The 12634-nt window shown below is 44.1% G+C and overlaps 1 protein-coding gene across 1 annotated transcript in view; it reads left to right on the forward strand.

Annotated features, from left to right (window-relative positions):
* DMBT1 (deleted in malignant brain tumors 1) overlaps positions 1-12634 on the forward strand; it is a 572499-nt gene that overhangs the window by 170014 nt on the left and 389851 nt on the right. Inside the window, exons 16-20 of the mRNA XM_033942984.1 lie at positions 1185-1502; positions 2452-2466; positions 2730-2768; positions 6934-7251; positions 11709-11732. Coding sequence (XP_033798875.1) covers positions 1185-1502; positions 2452-2466; positions 2730-2768; positions 6934-7251; positions 11709-11732 — 714 coding nt within the window. The remainder of the gene's footprint in view (positions 1-1184; positions 1503-2451; positions 2467-2729; positions 2769-6933; positions 7252-11708; positions 11733-12634) is intronic.

Below are 12634 nucleotides of genomic sequence, written 5' to 3' on the forward strand. Positions count from 1 at the left end.
CTCTTACACGATTGTGTCTCTGCTCTTCTCTCTTTTTTCTATCCCTCTGTTGTGTTCAGCATTTCACTCCCTTTATTTTTCATCCGCTTGGTTCAGCATTTCTCTTTCTCTACTCTTCTTCCTCCCTCTACCTGCAGGCCCAGCATCTCTCTCCTTCCTTCCGGCTCCAGTCCCCCACCCCCTTTCATGGGTCCGGCACCCCTCATCATTCCCTCCATCTCCAATCAACCCCCTGCAGGTTCAGTACCCTCATTGTCTCTTCTCTCCATCTCCAGCCCCAGTTCCTCTGCATTCCAGCGCCTTTCTCACCCTTCCCTTGACTTCATCTCCCATGGTCCAATGACAGATAAAGTAGCAAACCTCTCCTGGTTCCAGCAGCACCAGCAAACCCTTCCTCTATGGTTGAAAAAAAACAGAAAACCCTGTGATTACCGGACCCGCAGTTCACCCAAAGAGCAGTGAAAGGTTTTACTCCCTTACCTGCGGTAAACACGCTACAATTTCCCCATTCCTGTAGATTTACTGCAGTTTATCGCGGGTCCCTGTTCCAGTGTTATTCTCTACGCTCAGCACCATAATAAACAAAGCAAAACCCAGCTAAGCCTTCAGGATCCTTGCCAAATCAGCTAGAAGATTCCTCTTCCAAGCTAACACGACAGGGTGGTTCTGCCCCTTCCTACTCTGCCAGCTGCATTCCTGAGCCTTCCTGCTCCTTGTCAGCGTAGTTTAAAGTTCATTGCAAGAAAAAGAACAAAAAATCAATAGAAAATGGTGTTCCCTCAGCGTGCAGCTTCCCAATCCATTCACTCCTGATCTGGATCTCTGCTCATAATCCATTGCTTCCTTTCCTGGTGTGTCTGCCTGCTTTGTCTCTAGAGGTTCATCAGGTGAAGGTCTCCTCCCCTTCCGAGGAGGGGGCCATTATATATTGCAGGGTCACCCAAGGGTTCAGGATTCTCCCTCCAGCTCTCTAGCAACCCCCTTTCCCTTCACACTCTAGGGCTGCTTCTGCTAGCACTAGGGGATCTTACACCAAGCCCTATTCTGGCCCCCCTCCCCGCCTTGTTCTTAAAGGGGACTGGAAAAGGAAAGCTTTTCTCAGGATGGGACAACTCAGGGGTGTAATCCAGCTTCTCCCTGTGTGTACAGTCCTCAAAATACTCCGTTCTCTTCTTTACTTTCAGGATTTATGCATGCAATACAATTGGTGAACGGCTCAGACAGATGCTCAGGACGTGTTGAAGTTTACTACAATGGAACCTGGGGAACAGTTTGCGATGACAGTTGGGATATGACTGATGGCGATGTGGTGTGCCGACAGCTGGGCTGTGGAGTCGCTTCTTCTGCTCCCGGCAATGCCCGTTTTGGCCAAGGCACAGGAAATATTGTTCTGGATGAAATGAGTTGTACAGGAAATGAAAGTTACCTGACACAGTGCAACAACCAGGGCTGGAACCGTCATAACTGTGGCCATTATGAAGATGCCGGCGTCATCTGCTCAGGTACCCTTCTCTGTCTCTTATTTCGGAAGAGCTCAGTTAATGCAAATATATGTCAGTGTAGCATTTCTATAGTATATAAATAAAAGTTCTACCATTAAAGGAATTTCGGCACATGCCTTCCTCAGCTCTCTTCCACTCCCAACCCATGTCCTTGGTGTGATCTGGTCACATAAATTCAGCAAACGAATAGTACATAAAACAAGAATAAACCGTAAGGTATAATTGATAGCACATACCATAAACTAACAAATCAGTGCAGAAATCCTCCAACAGAAGAATATCTAATTCATGTAGTCGCAAACCTACTATTTTGCAAAGTGAATCCAAGAAATCACACATACTAGAGAAGCTACAGAAAAGGACGGCAAAAATGAAATAAGGGATGGGACGACTTCCCTATGAGGAAAGGCTGAACATTGTGGCGGAGAGTGTGGCGTATCAGCCCCCTGAGGTTGTGGGTTCAAAGCCACGCTGCTCCTTGTGACCCTGGGCTAGTCACTTAATCCCCCTATTACCCCAGGTACATTCGATAGATTATGAGCCCACCAGGAGAAACAGGGAAAATGCTTGAGTACCTGAATAAATTAATGTAAACCCTTCTGAGCTCCCCTGGGAGAAGAGTATAGAAAATTGGATAGAGAAGAGACGGTTCAAGAAAGATATGATGGAAGCCTCTAAAATACTGAGTGGAAAGAGATGATGTGAACCACTTGAAACCTCTTTTCAACAATTCTAGGTCTAATGAACATGCGTTGAAGTTACTAAGTAGTAGATTTTAAAACAAACTGGATTGAGATCAGTTATGACATTATCAATTAGATTAAATTGATTACAAAGTTCTAATTTCCATTTGACAAGGAAAATGTGTGTGGTGAGATGTCTGGAGTCTGTTCCTTTCTTGGGTTGTATCACTCAGAGCTAACGCTTGGTTTTCTTTTTCTCCTAACAGCTTCTCAACTCTCGGGTAAGTGAAGGATTTGAGATTGATTTAATTTAGGAACAATCTGCCTTTTTAGGGTTATTGACCCACTCAATGGTTTTCCTGGAGTCCCTTCTTCTCTTTCCTTCCCAGGTCAGAAGACTTCCGAGGGTCCTTACTGCTAGGGAGGCTCCAGTACGATCAGCCCTTCCACTAGTAGCTGTATAAAAGTATAAAACACATGATGTCTAGTGTTGATAAGAAGGTTCCTCCTTATACTGCTCTGTTCTTTTTCATTTCATTTGTAGTTACTTCAAGACCTTCCCTAACACTAAGTTCTGCAGATGGTAAGTGACTTCTCCTCCTCTCCCACGGTTCCCTTGGGGTAGCAGTCCTACTGCTCTGTCTTTGTCCCTTTTACAGCCATCCTACAAACAAATCATTAGCAGGAAGCCAAAACTGGCTGTATATACGATTATTCAGTCTCCAGCTATAAATCAGGTTGAGATACAGAGATCCTACATTCATAAGTACGCTTTATACCAGAGTTTAAAACTGTAAAATTAATGGGATTAGTATTGAAAGGAGGTTAAAGTGGGTTGGAGAGTTTCTTTCTAGGAAATGCCAATGGTCTGCTCCCAAGCTGGCATTCAGCAGCTCTTAACTGGTCACTGTACCACAGAAGGTTTTTAGAGAATAGTAATCACCTGAGCTGAGTTGATGTAGAGGTCTGATTCTACAAAATAAGTTTTTAAAATGGTTATCCATTTGAGCTCCTCTGAATTTAGTACATCAAAGATAGAGATTTCTCAGCAGATTTTGTCAAATTGTTTCTGGCACCAAATATCTAACATCACAAGCGAATTGGATAAAGAGAATAATTGGTGAGCCAAAATTGAAGAGGAATCTATGGTAATAGATTGTGTTGTAGGTCAAGCTTAAGGAAGACCAGTAGATCATACAGTATATGAACCACATTCTCAGAGGTAGATACAGCTCTAGTAAGTAAATTGTTTAGGAAGTTTGCAAAAGGGAATTGCCAACTAGATCCCAAAATTCTTACCCACCCTTATTCAGTTGATTAATTAAGAACATAAGAATAGCCTTACTGGGTAAGACCAATGGTCCATCAAGCCCAGTAACTTCACGGTGGCCAATCCAGGTCACTAGTACCTAGCAAAAACCCATAGAGTAGCAGCGTTCCATACTACCGAGCAAGGGTAAGCGGTGGCTTCCTCCATGTCCTTCTTAGATGGAGTGATGCCAGTGGGTTTAGGACAGATTGTTCTTACTCTCTTTGTAAAGGGCTCTGATGTTGACCTTAATGCTTGTTCAAATGAGACCGGTGTCACATATCCCTTTTCTATTCAAAACGATGGAGGCAGGTAATTGTTCCTGGGAAGAAATTATTGTATGTGCTTGACTGTCTGTTTTCATACTATGACTGTATTTCAAGATTGCATATTAGACCCCCAGACAATCTGAGTTTCGATCTAAACATAGTGGAGAAACAGTTTTATTGCTATGGATCACTTCTTTGAAAACTAATCTGGACAAGGAAATTCCAACTATGATAATGCAGCTGGATTTGGCTTGGTTAACCATGACCGATTATTGGGTAGACTGGAAAAGTTCAGAATTCAAGATATAGTAATTAAATGGTTTTCCAGTTTCTCGAAATGCTTTGCATATAACTTGCCAGTGCTTATTTTCTTCATTTGGATCCTTTTTCCATTCTTTAAAGGATTTTTTTTGGCTCTAATAGCCTCTTTCACTTCACCTTTTAACCACACCAGCTCTTGTTTTCTCTTCTTTTCACCCTTGTTAATATGTGGAATATATCTGGTCTAGGCTTCCACAATGGTATTTTTAAATAACATCCACACCTAGTTTACAGTCCTGACCTTTGCCACCAATCCTTTTAGCTTCTTTTTAACTATTTTCCTCATTTTATCATAGTCATCCTTTCAAAAATTAAATACTGCTACAGTAGATTTCTTTAGCAACGTCACTCCAGATAGCAGCTCAAATTTGATCACGTTATGATCATTGTTTCCCGGTGGACCCATTACAGTTATCTCCTGTACTATGGCTTGCATGTCACTAAGGTCCAAATCTAACAGAGCTCCCCCTCTTGTCGATTCCTAGACCAGTTGCCCCAAGAAGCAGTCTTTCTTATTATTTGTTTTTGTGTTAGGTGCCATTGACTTGGATTTGAGTCCTAGCGATGAATTACAGATCCAGAAAGAAGTTGGTTTTGTGCTAGTCCAACAAGGTCCTTCAGTGTCATCCCGATACTTCCCTAGTATCATGGTAAGCACGTCTGACCAAGGGAACCTCTTCTAGCACTACATGCCGATTCTTTATATCTCATCATCATCATCAAGTTTTCTTGGCAGAATATAGAAGTAGATTGCATCAAATGTGATCTTCCACCTCCAACAGTATCCATCTGCTGCTGCCCAGATGGGTGGTACATCATTAGTCTGCCATCTTCACTAAAACCAGTCCACCTTGGGAGACCGTGCTGGCATGAAAGCTTACAATTTCCCTTTTTTTTTTTACTTTTTACTGTGTCTTCCTACAGCTTGCCATCTCTTTCTTTCACCATGGCTTTCCTATTTCACTACCTCTTATTTCCTAGTCTCTCAATAACTCTTTCCTCTTTCTTCCCCCATCCATTAATTGATTCTATCTCTCCCACTGCCATCTGGCGTCTGCGTCTCCTATCTCTTCCCCTTCCATCCAGTATCTTTACCCTCTCCTCTCTCCCCGTTCCATCCAGCATTTTCCCCCCTCTCTTTCTCTCCCATCTACCCTGCATCTGCCTCCTTTATCCCCCCCCCTTCCATGCAGCGTCTGCCTCCTTTATCCTCCCTTCCATCCAGGGTCTGCCTCCTCTATCCCTCCTTCCATTCAGTGTCAGCCTCCTTTATCACCGTACCCCTTCCATCCAGGGTCTGCCTGCTTTATGTATGTGGATATACTGTAAACCACCTATACGACCTCGACGGTATAGAAATTTTAAAAATAAATAAATATTTCTTTGGTTTTCTGTGTTCATCAGTGGCAGGGGCAGCATTGTGATAGCAGATTTATGGAGTACCATGGCACCCGTGTGACCCCCCTTTCCAACATCTATGATCTGCTCTCTTTTCGTATACCTCCCTATGTCCAGCTTCTCCCCTTTCTTACTCTCTTACACGATTGTGTCTCTGCTCTTCTCTCTTTTTTCTATCCCTCTGTTGTGTTCAGCATTTCACTCCCTTTATTTTTCATCCGCTTGGTTCAGCATTTCTCTTTCTCTACTCTTCTTCCTCCCTCTACCTGCAGGCCCAGCATCTCTCTCCTTCCTTCCGGCTCCAGTCCCCCACCCCCTTTCATGGGTCCGGCACCCCTCATCATTCCCTCCATCTCCAATCAACCCCCTGCAGGTTCAGTACCCTCATTGTCTCTTCTCTCCATCTCCAGCCCCAGTTCCTCTGCATTCCAGCGCCTTTCTCACCCTTCCCTTGACTTCATCTCCAGATCTGGAGCCAGCCAGATAGCAGCCAACACCTGGCCCAGAACAGGTCCAACGGCAGCACCAGCAGCAGAATCACCCCCACCCCCCGCAAGTCCAGTAGTCCCAGAAATGTCCCCCATGGATACAGAGACAGTGACTAACTCCTCCACTCCCATGGTCCAATGACAGCTAAAGTAGCAAACCTCTCCTGGTTCCAGCAGCACCTCTATGGTTGAAAAAAAACAGAAAACCCTGTGATTACCGGACCCGCAGTTCACCCAAAGAGCAGTGAAAGGTTTTACTCCCTTACCTGCGGTAAACACGCTACAATTTCCCCATTCCTGTAGATTTACTGCAGTTTATCGCGGGTCCCTGTTCCAGTGTCATTCTCTACGCTCAGCACCATAATAAACAAAGCAAAACCCAGCTAAGCCCTCAGGATCCTTGCCAAATCAGCTTGAAGATTCCTCTTCCAAGCTCACACGACAGGGTGGTTCTGCCCCTTCCTACTCTGCCAGCTGCATTCCTGAGCCTTCCTGCTCCTTGTCAGCGTAGTTTAAAGTTCATTGCAAGAAAAAGAACAAAAAATCAATAGAAAATGGTGTTCCCTCAGCGTGCAGCTTCCCAATCCATTCACTCCTGATCTGGATCTCTGCTCATAATCCATTGCTTCCTTTCCTGGTGTGTCTGCCTCTCTAGAGGTTCATCAGGTGAAGGTCTCCTCCCCTTCCGAGGAGGGGGCCATTATATATTGCAGGGTCACCCAAGGGTTCAGGATTCTCCCTCCAGCTCTCTAGCAACCCCCTTTCCCTTCACACTCTAGGGCTGCTTCTGCTAGCACTAGGGGATCTTACACCAAGCCCTATTCTGGCCCCCCTCCCCGCCTTGTTCTTAAAGGGGACTGGAAAAGGAAAGCTTTTCTCAGGATGGGACAACTCAGGGGTGTAATCCAGCTTCTCCCTGTGTGTACAGTCCTCAAAATACTCCGTTCTCTTCTTTACTTTCAGGATTTATGCATGCAATACAATTGGTGAACGGCTCAGACAGATGCTCAGGACGTGTTGAAGTTTACTACAATGGAACCTGGGGAACAGTTTGCGATGACAGTTGGGATATGACTGATGGCGATGTGGTGTGCCGACAGCTGGGCTGTGGAGTCGCTTCTTCTGCTCCCGGCAATGCCCGTTTTGGCCAAGGCACAGGAAATATTGTTCTGGATGAAATGAGTTGTACAGGAAATGAAAGTTACCTGACACAGTGCAACAACCAGGGCTGGAACCGTCATAACTGTGGCCATTATGAAGATGCCGGCGTCATCTGCTCAGGTACCCTTCTCTGTCTCTTATTTCGGTAGAGCTCAGTTAATGCAAATATATGTCAGTGTAGCATTTCTATAGTATATAAATAAAAGTTCTACCATTAAAGGAATTTCGGCACATGCCTTCCTCAGCTCTCTTCCACTCCCAACCCATGTCCTTGGTGTGATCTGGTCACATAAAATCAGCAAACGAATAGTACATAAAACAAGAATAAACCGTAAGATATAATTGATAGCACATACCATAAACTAACAAATCAGTGCAGAAATCCTCCAACAGAAGAATATCTAATTCATGTAGTCGCAAACCTACTATTTTGCAAAGTGAATCCAAGAAATCACACATACTAGAGAAGCTACAGAAAAGGACGGCAAAAATGAAATAAGGGATGGGACGACTTCCCTATGTGGAGGAGAGTGTGGCGTATCAGCCCCCTGAGGTTGTGGGTTCAAAGCCACGCTGCTCCTTGTGACCCTGGGCAAGTCACTTAATCCCCCTATTACCCCAGGTACATTCGATAGATTATGAGCCCACCAGGAGAAACAGGGAAAATGCTTGAGTACCTGAATAAATTAATGTAAACCCTTCTGAGCTCCCCTGGGAGAAGAGTATAGAAAATTGGATAGAGAAGAGACGGTTCAAGAAAGATATGATGGAAGCCTCTAAAATACTGAGTGGAAAGAGATGATGTGAACCACTTGAAACCTCTTTTCAACAATTCTAGGTCTAATGAACATGCGTTGAAGTTACTAAGTAGTAGATTTTAAAACAAACTGGATTGAGATCAGTTATGACATTATCAATTAGATTAAATTGATTACAAAGTTCTAATTTCCATTTGACAAGGAAAATGTGTTTGGTGAGATGTCTGGAGTCTGTTCCTTTCTTGGGTTGTATCACTCAGAGCTAACGCTTGGTTTTCTTTTTCTCCTAACAGCTTCTCAACTCTCGGGTAAGTGAAGGATTTGAGATTGATTTAATTTAGGAACAATCTGCCTTTTAAGGGTTATTGACCCACTCAATGGTTTTCCTGGAGTCCCTTCTTCTCTTTCCTTCCCAGGTCAGAAGACTTCCGAGGGTCCTTACTGCTAGGGAGGCTACAGTACGATCAGCCCTTCCACTAGTAGCTGTATAAAAGTATAAAACACATGATGTCTAGTGTAGATAAGAAGGTTCCTCCTTATACTGCTCTGTTCTTTTTCATTTCATTTGTAGTTACTTCAAGACCTTCCCTAACACTAAGTTCTGCAGATGGTAAGTGACTTCTCCTCCTCTCCCACGGTTCCCTTGGGGTAGCAGTCCTACTGCTCTGTCTTTGTCCCTTTTACAGCCATCCTACAAACAAATCATTAGCAGGAAGCCAAAACTGGCTGTATATACGATTATTCAGTCTCCAGCTATAAATCAGGTTGAGATACAGAGATCCTACATTCATAAGTACGCTTTATACCTGAGTTTAAAACTGTAAAATTATTGGGATTAGTATTGAAAGGAGGTTAAAGTGGGTTGGAGAGTTTCTTTCTAGGAAATGCCAATGGTCTGCTCCCAAGCTGGCATTCAGCAGCTCTTAACTGGTCACTGTACCACAGAAGGTTTTTAGAGAATAGTAATCACGTGAGCTGAGTTGATGTAGAGGTCTGATTCTACAAAATAAGTTTTTAAAATGGTTATCCATTTGAGCTCCTCTGAATTTAGTACATCAAAGATAGAGATTTCTCAGCAGATTTTGTCAAATTGTTTCTGGCACCAAATATCTAACATCACAAGCGAATTGGATAAAGAGAATAATTGGTGAGCCAAAATTGAAGAGGAATCTATGGTAATAGATTGTGTTGTAGGTCAAGCTTAAGGAAGACCAGTAGATCATACAGTATATGAACCACATTCTCAGAGGTAGATACAGCTCTAGTAAGTAAATTGTTTAGGAAGTTTGCAAAAGGGAATTGCCAACTAGATCCCAAAATTCTTACCCACCCTTATTCAGTTGATTAATTAAGAACATAAGAATAGCCTTACTGGGTCAGACCAATGGTCCATCAAGCCCAGTAACTTCACGGTGGCCAATCCAGGTCACTAGTACCTAGCAAAAACCCATAGAGTAGCAGCGTTCCATACTACCGAGCCAGGGTAAGCGGTGGCTTCCTCCATGTCCTTCTTAGATGGAGTGATGCCAGTGGGTTTAGGACAGATTGTTCTTACTCTCTTGGTAAAGGGCTCTGATGTTGACCTTAATGCTTGTTCAAATGAGACCGGTGTCACATATCCCTTTTCTATTCAAAACGATGGAGGCAGGTACGAAGTAATTGTTCCTGGGAAGAAATTATTGTATGTGCTTGACTGTCTGTTTTCATACTATGACTGTATTTCAAGATTGCATATTAGACCCCCAGACAATCTGAGTTTCGATCTAAACATAGTGGAGAAACAGTTTTATTGCTATGGATCACTTCTTTGAAAACTAATCTGGACAAGGAAATTCCAACTATGGTAATGCAGCTGGATTTGGCTTGGTTAACCATGACCGATTATTGGGTAGACTGGAAAAGTTCAGAATTCAAGATATAGTAATTAAATGGTTTTCCAGTTTCTCGAAATGCTTTGCATATAACTTGCCAGTGCTTATTTTCTTCATTTGGATCCTTTTTCCATTCTTTAAAGGATTTTTTTTGGCTCTAATAGCCTCTTTCACTTCACCTTTTAAGCACACCAGCTCTTGTTTTCTCTTCTTTTCACCCTTGTTAATATGTGGAATATATCTGGTCTAGGCTTCCACAATGGTATTTTTAAATAACATCCACACCTAGTTTACAGTCCTGACCTTTGCCACCAATCCTTTTAGCTTCTTTTTAACTATTTTCCTCATTTTATCATAGTCATCCTTTCAAAAATTAAATACTGCTACAGTAGATTTCTTTAGCAACGTCACTCCAGATAGCAGCTCAAATTTGATCACGTTATGATCATTGTTTCCCGGTGGACCCATTACAGTTATCTCCTGTACTATGGCTTGCATGTCACTAAGGTCCAAATCTAACAGAGCTCCCCCTCTTGTCGATTCCTAGACCAGTTGCCCCAAGAAGCAGTCTTTCTTATTATTTGTTTTTGTGTTAGGTGCCATTGACTTGGATTTGAGTCCTAGCGATGAATTACAGATCCAGAAAGAAGTTGGTTTTGTGCTAGTCCAACAAGGTCCTTCAGTGTCATCCCGATACTTCCCTAGTATCATGGTAAGCACGTCTGACCAAGGGAACCTCTTCTAGCACTACATGCCGATTCTTTATATCTCATCATCATCATCAAGTTTTCTTGGCAGAATATAGAAGTAGATTGCATCAAATGTGATCTTCCACCTCCAACAGTATCCATCTGCTGCTGCCCAGATGGGTGGTACATCATTAGTCTGCCATCTTCACTAAAACCAGTCCACCTTGGGAGACCGTGCTGGCATGAAAGCTTACAATTTCCCTTTTTTTTTTTACTTTTTACTGTGTCTTCCTACAGCTTGCCATCTCTTTCTTTCACCATGGCTTTCCTATTTCACTACCTCTTATTTCCTAGTCTCTCAATAACTCTTTCCTCTTTCTTCCCCCATCCATTAATTGATTCTATCTCTCCCACTGCCATCTGGCGTCTGCGTCTCCTATCTCTTCCCCCTTCCATCCAGTATCTTTACCCTCTCCTCTCTCCCCGTTCCATCCAGCATTTTCCCCCCTCTCTTTCTCTCCCATCTACCCTGCATCTGCCTCCTTTATCCCCCCCCCCTTCCATGCAGCGTCTGCCTCCTTTATCCTCCCTTCCATTCAGGGTCTGCCTCCTCTATCCCTCCTTCCATTCAGTGTCAGCCTCCTTTATCACCGTACCCCTTCCATCCAGGGTCTGCCTGCTTTATGTATGTGGATATACTGTAAACCACCTATACGACCTCGACGGTATAGAAATTTTAAAAATAAATAAATATTTCTTTGGTTTTCTGTGTTCATCAGTGGCAGGGGCAGCATTGTGATAGCAGATTTATGGAGTACCATGGCACCCGTGTGACCCCCTTTCCAACATCTATGATCTGCTCTCTTTTCGTATACCTCCCTATGTCCAGCTTCTCCCCTTTCTTACTCTCTTACACGATTGTGTCTCTGCTCTTCTCTCTTTTTTCTATCCCTCTGTTGTGTTCAGCATTTCACTCCCTTTATTTTTCATCCGCTTGGTTCAGCATTTCTCTTTCTCTACTCTTCTTCCTCCCTCTACCTGCAGGCCCAGCATCTCTCTCCTTCCTTCCGGCTCCAGTCCCCCACCCCCTTTCATGGGTCCGGCACCCCTCATCATTCCCTCCATCTCCAATCAACCCCCTGCAGGTTCAGTACCCTCATTGTCTCTTCTCTCCATCTCCAGCCCCAGTTCCTCTGCATTCCAGCGCCTTTCTCACCCTTCCCTTGACTTCATCTCCAGATCTGGAGCCAGCCAGATAGCAGCCAACACCTGGCCCAGAACAGGTCCAACGGCAGCACCAGCAGCAGAATCACCCCCACCCCCCGCAAGTCCAGTAGTCCCAGAAATGTCCCCCATGGATACAGAGACAGTGACTAACTCCCCCACTCCCATGGTCCAATGACAGCTAAAGTAGCAAACCTCTCCTGGTTCCAGCAGCACCAGCAAACCCTTCCTCTATGGTTGAAAAAAAACAGAAAACCCTGTGATTACCGGACCCGCAGTTCACCCAAAGAGCAGTGAAAGGTTTTACTCCCTTACCTGCGGTAAACACGCTACAATTTCCCCATTCCTGTAGATTTACTGCAGTTTATTGCGGGTCCCTGTTCCAGTGTCACTCTCTACGCTCAGCACCATAATAAACAAAGCAAAACCCAGCTAAGCCCTCAGGATCCTTGAAAATCAGCTAGAAGATTCCTCTTCCAAGCTCACACGACAGGGTGGTTCTGCCCCTTCCTACTCTGCCAGCTGCATTCCTGAGCCTTCCTGCTCCTTGTCAGCGTAGTTTAAAGTTCATTGCAAGAAAAAGAACAAAAAATCAATAGAAAATGGTGTTCCCTCAGCGTGCAGCTTCCCAATCCATTCACTCCTGATCTGGATCTCTGCTCATAATCCATTGCTTCCTTTCCTGGTGTGTCTGCCTGCTTTGTCTCAAGAGGTTCATCAGGTGAACGTCTCCTCCCCTTCCGAGGAGGGGGCCATTATATATTGCAGGGTCACCCAAGGGTTCAGGATTCTCCCTCCAGCTCTCTAGCAACCCCCTTTCCCTTCACACTCTAGGGCTGCTTCTGCTAGCACTAGGGGATCTTACACCAAGCCCTATTCTGGCCCCCCTCCCTGCCTTGTTCTTAAAGGGGACTGGAAAAGGAAAGCTTTTCTCAGGATGGGACAACTCAGGGGTGTAATC

This window comes from Geotrypetes seraphini, chromosome 4 (genome assembly GCF_902459505.1).
Source record: "Geotrypetes seraphini chromosome 4, aGeoSer1.1, whole genome shotgun sequence".
NCBI lineage: Eukaryota > Metazoa > Chordata > Amphibia > Gymnophiona > Dermophiidae > Geotrypetes > Geotrypetes seraphini.